Here is an 18,116-nt window from a genome sequence, read left to right on the forward strand (position 1 = left end):
CCCTCCTTTATCAGCCGCTTTGATCACCATGTCTCGATGTGATCTAAGTGATCGTACGGCAGCCCATCAAGACGGGTGAGGTTAGACCCCTTGATAGGTGTGGGTTGTAGTGCCTGTCGAGTGTTGGGGACTTGCCAGGACTAGGAGTCCAGTTTCTTTTACGTCGTGAGAAAGCGACTAACGGATCCTCAAGGTCACGGTTATAGTCATGGTCATGTTCATCGTCTTTGAAGTGATACTTCAAGCGTAAAATACGCATGAAGTGACATACATCCGACTCAACGTGGGACTGGTCGGACGTTCTTCGCAGTGGGATGAACTTGAGACCTTTCCTTAAGACCGATTCCTCTGCACTGCTCAACTGGATGGTCGGGGGGACACAAACCACCAGCAGGTGGTTATTGTGGTTCCTACTGGGGGTGTGTGTGTAGGGGGGGGGGGTAGCTCCAATATTACCCATCACGTGGGTGGGTTCGCTGGTGGGTGGGGTGAATTGATCGCTTCCAGACTGATCGCCGGCTGTTGTAGGGACACCCACACCAATGGTGACTGGCTGGTTATGGGGGCTGTCATGTGCTCCATAAATAGCCGGATAAAAAAATGACATGAAGTCTCTTTGGAGGTTAGCACATTAGAGAGGACTTTATTTTAAAAACATTTCCTTTTATACCCAAAAAGGGAAACAACTATAAATGACAAGGGCAATGTACTAACAATAATATAGGTAACATATTATTAACATAAAAGAATAGGGTCTAATAAGGGGATATAATTCATGACAAACTAACTCAATGAAAACATGTAATGGTTATCTTCCTTTGATCATTCACACAAAAATAATAAATAATATAAAGTATAAATAAAAGTCAATCATTACAGGGGCCATTAAGAATAGTGGGGCCAGAGGAAGGTCCAATGGGTAAATCCACCGATGGGACGGTTGCCGAATGAGAAGGGAGGTTATCGTCAAGATGTGTAATTCTGCTTGGAAAGAGAACATCTAATTTACTGGTTTTGACATTATTCAAGCATGCGCGGTAATGTTCATTACATAAATGTATGAATAACCCGATGGCTTTGTAAAGTGTATGATTATGATTAGTACGATGCCTCAAGCATGCCTCCGCCGTGACTTTTTCACCTCGCCCCCTCCACCGCCCCCTACTGTTCCACTACAGCTTTCTACTACTACTACTACTACTACTACTACTACTACTACTACTACTACTACTACTACTACTACTACTACTTTAACTACTACTACAACTACGCTACACTACTACCTACTGCTACTACTACTACTACTACTACTACTACTACTACTACTACTACTACTACTACTACTAACTACTACTACTACTACTACTACTACTACTACTACTACTACTACTACTACTACTACTACTAATACTACTACTACTAACTACTACTGCTACTACTACTACTACTACTACTACTGCTACTACTACTACTACTACTACTACTACTACTACTACTACTACTACTACTACTACTACTACTACTACTATCACTACCACTACTACTAATATGTCTTTTATCTTCCATTATTTTCTGGTACGTTCTGTTCCATCACCGCTGACCTTTTCTTATCAATCGGACCACTCCCCTGGGGCCATAGAGAATACAGGACCTCCTAGTCGGTGCCTGGGGCACCCTACCCACTACCCACGTCACGCTAACGTTTCATTCATACTGCAACCACCATTGAGTACAGACGATACAAGTTATTTTGCATTCTATTTCATTTGTTTTCCACGTTAATTTGTGTATTGTTGTGCTGACGAAGGTTTTGTACCCGAAATGTCCATCGTCTGTTTTGTTCCCATACGAAGCCTCTCCATAATCAGACTTTAAAAGTCCAAAGTTACATACATATAGTTTTGTCTGTTGGTACGTTATATCCGGTTGGCAATCACATTGTTTTGGGCTTTTTACTGTTAGTTTGATTTAGATGGATACATAGTCATAGTCATAGTATAGGTATTATTAGTCTCACTGATTTTCCATCAATAAACCGAGCTGTAAGGGAATCCCACTTGAAGATATTTTTTTTCCAAAATTCTTAAATCGATACTACTTACCCGTGAGTATCAAACACAGCTAATACACACTAACAAATTAACAAATTTTTATATTTACTGTGATAATGCAACATACGACAGTCGAATATAGTGTGTCTAATCCATTGACTTAGTCTATGGTCTAATCTAATACAATAAAATGAGAGAACCGGTTAGCCATCACTTTTACACCTCAATCAATGGATATGAATTCTTCCGGTTCATTGAAATAGGCGTCAAGTGTTGACACAATACAACTAACGACTCAAATTACTAATCATAAGATTGTGAATAAGACAGGGGCTGTATTGCACAGCTGCTCATCGTATGTACAATAGTATGGATAAATTAAGAAAAGCTTTAAGCAGAGATGATGAGGAGGAGGACACTGGAATTGTCACACAGGTATATTAAAATTAGATTAGCAAAGTTAAATTATGAAGTTGCTATTTATTAAAATTAAGTCGTTAAAGTTGACTCTACCAAGACCCAGTTATGACCACTCTTCATGGCCGATTGACTGTTCTTGTTATCATTAAGTTAAAATACATTAAATTTTAGTTTCCTTTGATGAGGATCTGTACTACAAATGATTAATGAAGTTTCTCTTCTACTTCTCTAGGCTCTAGGCACTATAGATTTAGACACACTCACTCACTCACCAGTGAGACTGAGACTCATGAGACCGGTTTTTATATCCGCGTAGATATCTAGATCGAATCATTAAGCTACAAGTTAGAGCAGAGCAGAGAGAGAGAGAGAGAGTGAGAGAGGGAGGGGGGGGGGGAACCAATGCTTGATGTGCTGAATGAAAAAACAATACGAGGAAGGGTTTTAGTTTTAGTTTTCCACGTAGCCTTAGCCTTAGCCTGCCTTACTTAATCGTAATCAAGATTTTTTTTTTTCAAAATCTTACAATGTTTTTGCCAAATTGATTTGTTTATAATACTCTATATATATATTTATTTTTTTTTTTGGGGGGGGGGGGGGTTCTTTATTTTACAATTTTACTTTATAAAAGAAAAAAATTCCTCTTTCAATTTTGTTACACTAACACATTGATTTTTGCCTTCTAAGTCTAAGTGCAGAGTGGTCAGGAAGCTAGAAAAATGGACATAAATTTAAATATGTAACTTTCTGATCTTGTGGTATGACTGTCTTCTTCGGACTGGTAGGTCTCTAAGCCTAAACAAGTCCCGTTTTGGCGGTGCCAAGTTGATTTCTTGGAAAATGTTCTTTACTCACAATCTCTCACACATGCTCATAGAAAATGTTCAATGAAACATTTCATTAACAGTTTATCAAGAGTCAAAAGTCCAAAGGTTCACTTAAATTTCATCTCTACAATTAATTATAGATATTATTTGTTTGGTAAACACCTTATTTGCTTTATAAAGTAATCAGACAGATCATGTTCAATGAATTTAGTTTATGAAATGATTTTAAAATATCTTAGACTGCTTTTCTATTTTTTATTTTTTTTTCCTATACTGTTTTATACAGACCTTAACCCCTTCAACTTCAACTCTTCTTACCAGCTCCTCCCCCCCATAACGAAAACGAATAATAAATCAACCCTTGTCAATAAATTATATGAGCATAACAATTTATGTCATATATGACAACACTGTCTTTATCATGAATTTAGTTCCTGTTCCCATGTCATTTAATGACATTTTCTAAGTTTATCAACTTACATGTCCAATCTAAAATTTATCACTGGTTGCACCGTTGTACCCGATGAAAAAATCAATGAGAAATTATGTCCCGCTGAATATATAAATGATCACACAAGACAATCAATACCTCATTTCACTTTTTAGGTGTTTGATTGACATTATTTTTATAAGAATGAAGGGAGCAGAATGGAATAGGAACAATTCTCATCCCCACGTCAAAATATTTTCATTGTGATTTTTTGAAAGAGGACATTTTTGTTCATGAACCAACACATTCAATATTGGAGGGACGTCTTGTGATTTAAAAAAAAGTTAAGATTTCATCTGAACATGGCCCTGGTGGTTTAGTTTTCCCTGAGGACACATTCCCATACCTGCCAACTTGAAATTTTAAAATTGTGTAGTTTTTAGACCGAAAATAATAACCAATTTACCCTCAGTAAGATAGAATAACATTTGAAAGTCCTAACACACTATTTTGATTTAGTGCCATATTTCATTTTGACATGATTTATAGAATTTGAGTCGTATATTTTGCTTCAAATGCAGACGGAGCCCAAATCTCGTTAGCTCTAACACATCACATTCTTGTTCTTTTCAACCAACGTTGTGGCTTTATTGGTTTCTGATTATTTTCCGAATATTGAAAAGTTGCATCATTTTCTATAGGGAGCTTCTTTCTCAATACCATTGTATTTCTCTAAACATGGCATCTAAACTGATTTTGTTTAAAAATTACTGGTGGATGAATGACTTTTTATTTATAATTTTCGACATAAAGCGTTCTATAAATGTACTATTATTTTAATAATTTTTATCATTATTATTATTATTATTATTATTATTATTATTATTATTATTATTATTATTATTAATATTATTTTTATTTTCATTTTTATAATTATTATTTTCCTATTCATTTTGACTGTCTACTAACACTTTATATCATTTCCTTTGTTTTATCTGGATTACCAGTTATATCAAGAAGTGGGTAATGGGCAATACCTGTTTAGTTCACTTGGTTTATTTATATTTTGAGGAATTTTATTTTTGTTTTGTGGTTTGCGGGGTGTTTCCATTATAATGTTTTTGTTTTCTCATTTTCCCTCTTCAATTTTGCTCTTTTGTTTTATTTATTTTTTTTTTTTTGGTTTGTTTGTTTGTTTGTTTTAAAGTTATTATGATTTCCGCTTATTTTATTCACTTATTTGATACCATTTTTTCATTTATTATAAGAGGCATCCACATACAAACATACCCTCACACAAACACGTGCCCGCACACACAGACATACACATACATATATGTTTAATATAATAAAGGTAATCTAATATTAATAAGATAATTTACTAAAACTAAAATGATATGATTATAATAAAATAAATGGTAATTTGATGTTTGTAATATAAATTACAATCAATAATTGTCATCATATGGTGTTATAGTTATATTGACATTTGAATCTGTAAGAAATTGATATTTGGGGATCTAATGAAATGTAAAAGGTAAAATAGAAATAGACAGGAACATTTATTTAGATAGCACATTTCCACGGATTACCATGATAAATGCACTTCACAATGTTTCATTTATATTCCCCCAACAGGCCATGTGGGGCCACATTTCCATTTAATAAAGCTCCAGTTGCCTGTTAGGCATCCTTTTTGTACTGACAATATCCATTACTGCCAGGGACTCATTAAATGAGTCATTTACACTTGAATTGAGTATGTAAAGCGCCTTACCCAAGGACACAATGATGGGATCAGAATTTTCCCTAACCACAACTTAACATTGCTTGACTTTTGAGACAAAATAAGACAGCTTACTGATGAGCCACAGGCCACAGCATAAGTATAATTTTTTTTTTTTGACTGAAGACACCAATATAATATGATAGGTTGATATATTTACCTATAATTGACATAGTTTCCTACTTTGACTCTCTCGAGTTTATATGCATGGAAAATTGAACAAATTTGTTCTATTTTCAATGAGTGTGAACTCAAAAGAGTTAATATTGATACTTTTACTATTATTCTTTGTGTCGGTTTGTTTGATTCCTTTTAATTATTATTATTTTGGGGGGTTTTTTTGCCTTTATTTTATGAATACACCTAATTTTTGATTTTATCTTTGATGGAGTCCTTTACTTCTTTTGCCATGACTACTTTAATAATGATTCCCAATACACCTCCATTTTAAGCTGAACATCATTTATTTCATAATGCTGATGTGCTGGTGCTGTGTGGTTTATTGATAAAATTCTCTTTTATTGATGGCAATGCATGGACATTTTTGTTTTCACTAGTTCAAAGACACGCTTGTGAAAAATAGGGTATGGAGAGTGGCTCACTGTCCTCTCTCTCCCGGCCAGGCGGAGGGTGTCCTGACAGTTGGATCCTGAGTTTGGCACTGACCCCGTGACCTTTCATTCTATGTTTTCATCTGACACTTCTCCATGCCCTATTTTTCTCATCATTATTGATACAAGTGCCCACCCCACACTTTATCTGAATTTTAAGTTACACTCTTGTGTTGCTTTTGTTATATTTTTAAATTCTGGTCTGAATCACGAACACAAAATTCACATACATCACCATCTCTCTGTTATTCTTGCCATCATTATCCCGTACCCCTCACCTTGCCTTTCCTCCTATTTTTTTCTTTTTTTTTTTTTTTTAAATCAGAGCTTTCTTTTTACCCTTTTCTATTATTCTGTTACTTGATTCATGTGTTTCATGTAAAAACTTACCAAAGGTAATTGACTGGAAAAAATATTGAGGGAAATCAATGAGAATGCGTCCTGGGTGGATACAGTTAAATTAACAAAGATGTGTACTCGCGCTGTTACATTTGTGACCACTCATCTAAATGGAATTATTTGTGGTTACTCTGGTGCTTTTTATCTTAGAAAAAATTAAGGGGTCTCCCAATAGCTCAGTTGGTAGAGCACTCGCATCATATGCAAAGGAGCTGAGATTGATTCTGGGTGATATAAGTTTTATTTATTTATTTTTTTTCCTAACCTCCTTGTCCACACAAAGTGATTGGGTAGCTGGATCTGTTATGTCTGGTGGAAAGTACTTTGCGATAGACTAGCATTATATCCCAAGGGTAGGAAACAATTGGAATTGTCCAGTTCATGCGGTAGAAACTGGTACTTTATTAGCCTACTGGCATCTGAAGGATTCGTTAACTTTCAAAATGTGAGTTAAAATCAATGACTTGATTGGGAAGAATGAGTTTTGTTTTAAAGCATAAAAAATCCCTTTAAATTTCCCCACTCTCACTATTTTTGACTTTTACCTCAAATTTCCCCCAACTGATTCGTTCTGAAATAATACCAGGTTTGAAATAAGTCAATGTCTTCTTTAAGAATATTGAGTTTCATTTTTTAAGCTTCATCAACTCAGACCTCCCATAGTGGGCAGGGAGGTACTTACTGTGTCTTCTATCCCCTTATATGTTTTCAAACTTGCTGTCTGTCTTTGTCTTGGAATGAGTTTGTTGTTTTTGCCTTGACCCTGGCTGGATATCCTAGCTGGGAAGGAAACAGTCGAATGTAAAGTTAGAGTTTTGCGAGATGATATTTTTTATGATTTTTTTCCGCACTGTGCGGCCATTGCAGATTCTGTTCTACTGGCCAATGGTTGCACAGTACTGCCAGTCTTGAAAGGCAAAAATAATAATGTAATTCAATCCTACTTTATACAAAAGTACTATAAATTGAACCAATAGTATAATTTCTTTCACCAGAACATTCAATTGGCCCTCGAGGGGTAGTTTAATTGAGATTTTGCACCGAATTCGAATGTTGCTTTGTCTTAGCTTGTCATTCTCATGCTGCCTCAATCAGGTGTCAGCCATTTTGTGACGGAAATGCGAATATAGCCTCAGCGCTGAAAGAGTTAATCACATGATTCCTACCTGAGACAAGTCCATTTTAAAGATTTTCTAGACACTCCTAAAAGTTTTCTGCCTCTGCCTGTGAGTGAGAAGTTGTGACAGGTCCAAAAAAATAATGCTGCAAGTTTTGCTGTTATATGACCTCTGATTCCTGAATAGTGTTAAATTTATTGTAGGTTTTAAATACCAAATACGGTGTTAATTTTAACTTGAAAAATTATGGAACTGGGAGGGAAAATTATTTCTTTGAACATTTTTAAAAAATATCTCTAAAAACTGTGTTGAAGTGATTGGTTAAAATTAAAAAGGTGCCAATTATTATTTTACATTGAGATTTTAAAAATTTTCTTCTTCTTTTTGTCACACATTTTTAATCAACCACAAATTTACAGTATATTGCATACAGACTGATAATAATATTTCTCAACAACAAAACATAATATATATATATATATACATACACATTTGTTGGAAATATTTTCTATCAACATAATTTCTTCTTTTTCTTTTTTTTTTTTCCTCCTCCTCCTCCTCCTCCTCCTCCTCCTCCTCCTCCTCCTCCTCCTCCTCCTCCTCCTCCTCCTCCTCCTCCTCCTCCTCCGCTTGATGTATGCATAATACATAATACCTCCTCTATGCATAATAAGGGTAAATTTACATTTAAAAAATATAGTTTGGTCTGTGATTTAGGCAGTAGACTGTATTCAGGGTAACCAGTATTTGAAATGTTTACTGCTGATTTACTTCCTTACTTATGTTTACTCATGGAAGTGGTTACATTGACTATTTGATTGAAAACATTCATATTTTTATTATTATTATTTTTTTTTAACATATATAAATGTATTTGAAAAAAGAAAAATGTCATCAAATTTGCCGACAGCATTTTTATGTTTCATTCTTTTAATTAAAATTTTTTTGTTTTTGTTTTTGTTGAAAAGTGATAGTGACTTTGAGTGATCAATGTAATGTTTGATTAATAAGTGCATACTTTTTAAAAAAGATTTATACATTCAATTGTTCTGGAAAAAATGTGTATAAAACATTGCCATACGAAGCAGAGAGAAAAATACCATCCCTCACAATCCGCCTGATGTTTTTTTTTTCTTAAAGAACTGAACTAGTGTGTATGAAAGGTGTGAGACAAAGCAAGAAAGAAAAATACAAGACAAAAACATCCCAAAAATCAGTCTACCTTAACTGGGGAATCGAACCTCAGACCTTCTGATTAACGCTGGTAGTAAGAAAGTCTGAGGTTTGATCCCCAGTCAAGGTCGACTGAAATTTTAGGATTTTTTTTTTTTTTGTATTTTTCTTTCTTGCTTTGTCTGGCACCTTTCAGACACACTTGTTCAGTGCCTGCTCCTTAATTTATGAATTTGATTTTTTTTTTTCTTGTATTTTTCTCTCATCTTTGTCTGGCAACATTTCTTACACAGTTTTTCATATCTTTATCTCTTACACCAGTGCCTGGTCCCCAAATTGTCACATTCGTCTGAGAAGAGTAATGAATTAAATATGTTGATGTTTCATTTGTTTTCAGATCAGCGATGCTACCACTCTGAGCTGGTCCACCCGAATCAAAGGTTTCATCATTTGTTTTGTGTTGGGAGCAGGGCTTTCCATCTTGGTGAGTTTGAGTCTTAAGCCTTTATTAATGATGTTCCTACATGAAAATGGAAGAATATATATTTTGAGCTTTTTATATAGCGCAATATCCACTGCAGATGCTCAAAGAGCTTTACAAGGGGTCCCTGGCCTACAGCAACACTTAACATGTAGGACATGACATCACGCTTGTTAGGCAATATTACATTTTTTTTCGGACAGCGACAACGTTGTTAATGGCCAGGTACTCATTTTACACCTGAGTACGGTCAGAGAATGTGAGAAAAGAGCCTTTTGCAAAGACTCAGCGATGCTCAGTGCAAGGTTCGAACTCATGACCTTCCGATCCGAAAGCGAGTGTCATACCACATAGCAGCACATGACTGTATATTTTGGTACACAGTTCTTCAAAACGATATTTAATAGGGTTGGTTTATATGCTAAAAAATGAATCAAGACTTGGATTAAGTTGATGTTTTATTGAGGACAGTGGAAATGGTGTTATTTTTAAGTAACAAAGTCTAAACTCTCACATTTCTTGTCGTTTTGACTTGGAATCTCCTTTTTGGCATTTCGTTCATCCCAACATAAAAGCAGTCACATAACATGGGATTTTGAAAATTGATTTTGATTTTTCACAACACACAAATGCCATGCATTGAGAAATGAAGTGTTTCTGTGTTTCTGTTTCTTTTGAGCATTTTGTCTAGCTGTTGGGAAAGTTGCAAGTTTCTCCCCCAAAAGGACCAATAAAAAGATAATTCTTTAAATGCTTCTTTTTATTTTTTTGTTGTTGTTGTTGGCATAATTAAGCATCATTTCTATTTTATCAAAACTCTGGATTGCATCCCAAGTTATTGTTACATTGCATTCAATATTTTTATCAGTATCTTATAGCCTGTACCTAATGTTTTATACATGTTTTATTTTCAGGGGAGTTGCCTCTTGTTCATGAAAAATGGACTGATACTTTTTGGTGTCTTGTATTCCTTGGGTAATATTTTGTCTCTGTCTAGGTAAGTGGAATACTGAATTGCACAACTTTTATCAATATTTATTTTAATTCGTGCTTCCTTACAAAGGGGCGTGCATACATGTCGGTTCCAAGTAAAGACAAACTACAGAGGGGAAATGGAATCTACCCCCCCCCCCCCCTCCTTTTTTAAAAAAAAATGTTTTGACAACCCTTTAAACAAAAAAAAAAACAACAAAAAATGAGCTTTTATATAGCGCAATATCCACTAAACATGCTCAAAGTGCTTTACAATGGGTCCCTGGCCAACAGCAACACTTAGTATGTAGGATGAGACATGACACCTGTTAATGACCAGGTACTCATTTTACACCTGAGTACAGTGAGAGAATGTGAGGAAAGAGTCTTTTCCAAGGACTCAACTATGCGCCGAGCGAGGCTCGAACCCAGGACCTTCCAATCCGAAAGTGAGTGTCATACCACATAGCCACACTCTATATACCCTCTATAACGACATTTTTTTTCCAGTCCTGACGTTGACGTTACAGAGAGGCTGCACCGTATTTGTTGGGGTTTTTAAAAAAAAGATTTATTTATGTGACCAAATATATTTGATAATGAATATATTGTTTTCTTTAAAGCAATGACATACTGAGAAGCAATACAATTGTTTACAATCTTTCATATATTCATTCATCCTCTGTGTCTTTCATTTTGTTATATGCAGTACCTGCTTTTTGATGGGGCCTTGTAACCAGATAAAAAAAATGTTTGCCAAAACAAGAGTCATTGCAACTATCGTTGTCCTGGTAAGTATTGCTTGCATTATTTAGTCGTGTTTGAAGGCGTGTGTATGTGCATTATAAAAATGATTTGACTAAGTCACTGGGACATTGTCTGTTTTTGTCTGTTTGTTTTTGTTTGTTTATTTCCTTTTTTTTTCTTCTTTTTTGCTTGTTTGTTTTTTTATTTTTTTTTGGGGGGGGGGGGGGGGGGGGGGGGGGGGGTTTGTGACTGTTGTTGGGGTTTTTTTTTTCTGTTTTTACATAAACCTTTATTTAGAGTTAATTCTTTTTTCTTTTTTAAAGATTAAAAGGTTTCAGTTGAAAAATTGTGATGCAGGAAAATTAGGTTTCTGGGTGGGGTTCCCGACCTCCCATAGTGGGCAGGGAGGTTTTGCTGTGTCTTCTATCCCCCTGTATCTGTTTTCCAACTTGCTTTCTGTCTTTGTCTTGGAATGAGATTACTTACTTAATCCTGACCCTGGCCTGAGTTCTTGGCTGGGAGGGAAACAATCGAATGTATAGTTATAGTTTTGGGAGGTGATATTTTTTCCCTTATAACTCATATCTCTGTTGTGTACTGTTATTTTTTTTTTTAATATATGATTTGTAGAAATTTGAATGTATTCCCCTTAGTGGGATCTTGTGCTGGTGCCTGGGTGAGACTTTTAAGTGATTTCAAATTAAGTACACTAACAGTGTACTCTTGGAATTCACATCTGTTCCCTATTTCAACCATTTCCCCTTTGTCTTACTTTTTTCCTTAAGCCCTTTTAATTGTATATCTAGAATGTTTTTACTATCCAATTTTCTTCCTTTTTCACTGGCTCTGATTTGACCTAAATGTGTTGCAAACGGCGTAAAACCCTTAATAACAAACAAAAACAAACATAGGTTTAACTTATCGTCATTGAGTGGAATATTTTACTTTTGTTTTTCATCTACAACCAGGTGATGTTGATTCTCACATTAGTGTGTGCTCTTGCTGTAAGTATAATCACTTCCTTTAATCACTATACTACAGCATTTTTAAAATCTTGAAGTTCTAGATCTCAGTAGTAGAGCGTTTGTTGTGAATTTAAACAATTGTACTTTATTTATGTGTTTATAAAATACCGTTTAAGTTTATTTTACTTTCTTACTTCATGCAATCAAAGAAAAACATTGTTATAAATTGTAACCATGATCATCATCATTATCATTGTTATTATTATTATTATTATTATTATTATTATTATTATTATTATTACTATTATTATTATTATTATTATTATTATTATTATTATTATTATTATTATTATTATTATTGCATTGATCCTGGTTCCTTGATTTTCAGTCCCAGCCACGGAGAGTCACTGTTGTCATATTTGACACGTTTTGTTTTAAATTTAAATATTTCATTGGACTTTTCCTACAGGTCAAGAATGCGCCTTTGACCATCCTGTGCTGTATTCTACAGTTTCTAGCCCTGACGTGGTACTCGCTATCCTACATTCCATTTGCAAGGTAAACAAAAATAACAAGACAAAAAAACTAGCATTTATATTGTGCAGTCCTGCCAACTACTACGAAAAATTTATAGAATTGCAAAATTTTGGCTCCAATTTCAGAACTTATTGAGCATCTTTAAGTCATTAAAAGTTATTGAAAATGAAAGTTGATGCCAGACTACATCATTTTAAGGATTTTGTAGTGTTATTAAATCCTTGCATAAGTAAATTGTTGATTTATAAAGTTAACTATAGCAGTTTCTATTTTTTAACGCCTACAAACTACGAATTTTTTACTTTTAGAGTAGGCTGGCCTGATATAATACAATATCCACTCAACCCAGACCTGCCTGCTAGGAATTGGAAAAATTCGTAGTTTTCAGGGATAATAACGTAGTAGACATTATGTCTACCCTTAAAATTGACCAATTTTTGTTTAAATTAATGCTTTAAAATCCTTTATATACTATATCTGGCAACAAAACTTGGTGTTCAAAAGTGTGTTGAATTAAAAATTAAGCATCTGTATATTATTGTCAATTAGGACAAGAAAAGTTCGTAGTTTGCAGAAGTAATAGCATAGTAGTTATTTTAACTAATCTTAAAAATTACCAATTTGTGTTTCGATGCATTAAATTAATTCTTTAAACTCATTTATTCACTAGCTCTGGCAACAAAACTTTGTTTTAAAGTAGTTTATTGGAATTAGAAATTTTATATAATTGTTAATCACGACCCAAAAATTCGTAATACAGTCAGATGAATAGTTATAGTTATGGAGATGATATTTTTTCCCCTTGTAAATCAGCTTTCTATCATGTATTTTAACATTTTTGTTTTGAATGTATAGTGGTTTGTAAACATTTGAGTGTATTCCTCTAAGTGGGATCCTGTGTTTTTGTTTGGATGCGACTTTTAGGTGATCTCAAGCTAAGTACACTGATAGTGTGCTCTTGGAATCTTTGTCTGTTCCCTAATTTGAACCATTCCCCTTTGTCTTACTTTTTCTTGTGTGCTTTCAATTGTAAATTTAGAATGTTTTGACTGTCCCATTTTTTTCCCTTTTTACTGGCACTGAAATATCCTAAACATTTCGCAAGCGCCATTTTAGCCTTATAAACAAAATCACAAAATATTTACTATCTCTTTCTTATTTTGTCATTTCAGAGATGCTGTTCTGAAATGTTTCAACGCCTGCCTTGACTAATCTCTCATCATAATAATCGGGAACCCCATATTTTATTGTCATAGCTTGAATAATGAACTGTATATCATTATCATTCTCATGCCATCTTGGTTTGTTTTGTTTTCAAATTTTTGTTTCTAGAAAGTTGTGATTTTTTTTCTTGACAATAGGCTTCAACAGTCGTGACGTCACGTCCCTTGTAATGACACATAGTAACTGGTTCTAAATTATCGGAACAATAGCGGATGCCCTTATGAAATACTTCTCCGACGAGCATAAAACTGTATCCAGAGGAGAAAAACATTATAAATCTGATCATGTTTTGACTTGTATACATTCCGATCACACGACATGTGAAAAAGTTCTAGCCAGCATGAAGAATAAAAAGTACTGATTTTCTTTGTTTAGAACCAAGCTGCTCGTTGCTGGGCAGACGTGACATCAGACTATTGAATCTTATTGAAAGAAATGTGATATGATTGAAGAGTGGACCGTGTGTATTGTTTCATATGATATTAGAATTACCATTAATATTTTGTGCTCAGTTTTTAAAAGAGATATTTATTGCTAAGTGCTTTTCAATATTTTGGTTGTATTTGTTCACAGGATTTGAAAAACGGAATTTTTAGTTTTTATTTGAGTAGGTTTTCTTCTGCTCCTTCTTCTCCTCTAATTTCTACCACTTATACTTTTACTACTACTATACCACTACTACTTCTAATTCTACTACTACTACTACTACTACTACTACTACTACTACTACTACTACTACTACTACTACTACTACTACTCCTACTACTACTACTACTACTACTACTACTATTACTACTACTACTACTACTACTACTACTACTACTTTGATGCGAGTTTGAGGCCTTTATTGAATACTTGGTTTGTTCAAGTCAAAATATCATTTTTCATTGTAAATATTGTTGAGAGCGGGTTTCAAAAGATGTGATCTGTTACTTTGTATGTGATGAAATCAAATTGTGGAAAATTGATTTTCCTCTACTTGGATGCTCAGGACTATGTTGCTGTTTTACGGAAGATTGACCAGGAGTCTGGTAAACCCTTAAAAAAGACCGGAGTAATTGATAATTTATCTTAAGATATGTGAGTCATCTCCGGGTAAATAGGTTTTGATATTTGTTTTGTAAATTTACTTTCACGTCATTTAAAATAAAATATTGAATTAGATACATTTTCATATTCACTTTGTCAAATACATATTATATTGTTTATATATATAATGTTTGAGACACTTAGTTCACAATTGCCTTTTTCGATGTTTTAAAAAAAAACTTATTTACTTTTTTTCTTTAATGCAATTGGTCTTTTGGCACAGATGTTTGGGAATTTTGGTGTCTGTAGGCATTCAAAAAATATAGATAGCTGGTCTGATGTAAATGTCAAAGCTGTATTTTATGAAGGTGTGAATTCAATTAACACAGCACTGCCAACACTCTCCTTTTATTAGTTCCAAACTCAATCATTTCATCAGTATCAATGCGAACATAATATAAAACATAAAATATTATTTTTACAAGAAATAGAAACATAAAATATTATTTTTATAACAAATAGAAACATAAAATATTATTTTTACATCAAATAGAAACATAAAATATTATTTTTACATCAAATAGAAACAATGTTCAATAGAGACTATTAAATCTTTTCAGATTCATGGAATTGGAAATAATAACTACATTTGCTTAGATTTTAAGGGGTTGATTTCATGTTAGTGGTTTGTTTTTTTTTTCTCTCTCATACTCTTAGTTTTGATTGTGAATTTTTCTTTTAGGTTTGTGGGTTTTTATTATCATCAAGAAATCTTAGGTAAAATCTCATGTTCAGATCCAAATCTTGATGATAACTCTTTGTATGTGTTTTATTGATGACCATCGTGTGTACTAGGATAAATACTCTTATTGCCAATATCGTGTGTGCCGTGAACGTTGTTACAACTTGGTGACTGACTATAGGAATATCATCATTGTCATTGCTGATTGTATATATTATATATTTATGCTTTTGACGTGTATTGTGTAGTGTGTTATAGTGAACTTTATCATTGGTTAAATCGAAGTCCCCTCAGGTATGTGTGAGGTCATTGGTTTCATTATGATTTTTTTTTTTTTTTATAAATCAACAACATATAATTAGATATTTTGTGCAATATTTAAATGATGTATCTGACTTTTTTGTTTTTGTCTTTTTATTTAATGTTTTGTGTTTCTGTTGTATTTCAATCTTTTTCATACATTTGAGTTTCAGCTATAGTGAATATACTGGATGTTGATTTTCTCACACAGGGGAGAATAGTTTGGGGGGGGGGGGGGGGGGCTTAACCCATTTTTAGAAGTATTATTTTCTTTATTCAGTTTATCCTTTAAACCCAATTCTTCAAGTTGTGAATGAAATGATGACTCAACTATTGCTGAACATGGACAATGGCTTACATTTTCTTAGTTAAATTGTCATCATTTAATTAAGAAGATCACTACATTTCGATAATCAATATCTATTTTTTATAAAACATTGACAATACTGTAAACTTTTCTTTTTTATGATAATTTATTTTCGGTCAAGTGTTGTTGCATTTACTTATAAAAATAATGGATTCACTTTACTAAAATGGGGCCTCTGAATGATTCAACAAGTTGTTATACGTCCATATATGACCCCAGTAGATCATATCAGTTAAGTGTTGAACAAAGGGATTTCATGTGAGATTTGTTTTTCCAATGCCATATTTTTCTCAGTTTACAGCTACAAAAGTATTTTTCCATACCAACCTCTTACTCCAGATATTTTCCTATCCGTTTATGTTTTGAATGTGCAAGTGCCTTAGGACTGGGACCAAAGCTGGACGACGTATCTTGTCATTTGCATTTGGGGTTATTTTTAAATGTGTGGCTGATTTTCTGAAACCCGTGGCTTGATTCTAATTAACTAGTAGAATTTTGACCAATCAAAACATGGAATTTGTGACACACCTTCACACATGCTAGGACAAGCATAGTTGGTTGTTTATAAACAATATGTGAATGAAGTCGATCTCTCTGATCATTGTTATTGTTTTTATACCACCAGATTCATGACTAGTTATCGCACGGTTTTCTTAATCAAACTATAAACGTTAAAAAAAAAAAAGTATACATATAGTTGTCTATGTTGGTTCTATTGGTCAAGTGGTAGAACAGTGGGTATTTTACTTAGACACATGCCATCGATAGTAAAACATGTGTAGTTTCTTATGTTAACAAATCACTACCATTGTTTACATTATGAAGACTGTCCTAGAGGCGTGGTTATCTATTTGTATATTGAAAAACTTTCCTCTATCTCTGTAAATGATATGCCGTTGACATCTTATTTACAACGGTAAAACTTCATCATACCGTCACATTTGGGAGCTTAACTCATTCAATCCTAGAAATTTAAAAAATTGGAAAAATGTATTAATATTAATAATGAGCATGTACATAGATAGTTTTATTCAACTACCATTGACAAGCAAAAACTAAAAACATTAGCTTTGATACTATGCCTATAATTTGTTTCAGAAAAATGTAATAAATAGTCATGGGGTAAAAGTAACCCGGGTAAACTACGGATATAGTAGGTGTAGGGTTGAGTGAGTTAAAAAAGTAAATGGTACCTATAACGAGTTAGTGCTCTTATAACAATCTGTGGTTGGAAATAGATGAGGTTGGTGGGATTTGTTGTTGCTTCTCCAGCCAACCAGAAAGGTGACCATTCCTCTTGACCAGATATGAATCGACTAGTTTTACACGTATTATTTTTGGTATTTTGAATACTGTTTGTTCAATGACTTAACTACATACTAATACTATCAATGCTTTGACATATGAAATAACAGCTCATTACTATGGCTGCTACTTCTACATTCTATTATGATAATATCCATAAATCATTGTTATAACTTGGTGCGAAATTTCTTGTCGATTTTTGTTGTTGTTGATCTATTAAATGTATTAAATTTTTTGATGAATTCGCTATCAATTTTGTTCAGCTTGCTTTGTATTGTTTGTCTCTATCAAGTATATAAAATGTTGATTTTATATCCATTCGTAAGGCTGTTCAAGTTGTCTTTTTTTTTTTTTTTTTCCTATTAGTTAATTGGTAGCACTTAATTAAAAATGTAATTTCTCATTGCTTGAAAGATTGTGATTTGTGTTGTTAATCATTTTTTATTTTTGAAACTTCTTTTCTCTTTTATGTTATTTCTAATTTACTGATTATATTATGTAATTGATGAGTTGTAAGATGTGAATGGGTGAAGTCGGAGTAGCATCAGTTCCGTGATGAAAATTGTACAGTCACATACAATGTCAGATTAGTTTGAGAATAAAAACCCACAGCTTACATAGACTCATCCAGT

The 18,116-nt window shown here is 33.5% G+C and overlaps 1 protein-coding gene across 1 annotated transcript; it reads left to right on the top strand.

Moving 5' to 3' along the window:
- The first annotated feature begins 2,291 nt into the window (after positions 1-2,291).
- Positions 2,292-17,897, top strand: LOC144967453 (vesicle transport protein SFT2A-like). The gene is made up of 7 exons (XM_078904727.1): positions 2,292-2,486; positions 9,213-9,299; positions 10,211-10,293; positions 10,978-11,059; positions 11,984-12,019; positions 12,450-12,538; positions 13,690-17,897. Exons 1-7 carry the CDS (start codon positions 2,409-2,411, stop codon positions 13,727-13,729), a joined length of 495 nt encoding a protein of 164 aa, XP_078760853.1. The 5' UTR covers positions 2,292-2,408; the 3' UTR covers positions 13,730-17,897.
- The last annotated feature ends 219 nt before the right edge of the window (positions 17,898-18,116 follow it).

The sequence above is a fragment of the Berghia stephanieae genome, chromosome 3, assembly GCF_034508935.2.
Source record: "Berghia stephanieae isolate SIO BIC M18660-M18661 chromosome 3, UCSD_Bste_1.3, whole genome shotgun sequence".
NCBI lineage: Eukaryota > Metazoa > Mollusca > Gastropoda > Nudibranchia > Aeolidiidae > Berghia > Berghia stephanieae.

Coding starts and splice junctions, on each gene's coding strand:
- LOC144967453 (XM_078904727.1), top strand. CDS start 2,409: ATGTACAATAGTATGGATAAATTAAGAAAAGCTTTAAGCAGAGATGAT. Junction 2,487..9,212: donor ACACTGGAATTGTCACACAG/GTATATTAAAAT, acceptor ATTTGTTTTCAG/ATCAGCGATGCTACCACTCT. Junction 9,300..10,210: donor GAGCAGGGCTTTCCATCTTG/GTGAGTTTGAGT, acceptor TTTTATTTTCAG/GGGAGTTGCCTCTTGTTCAT.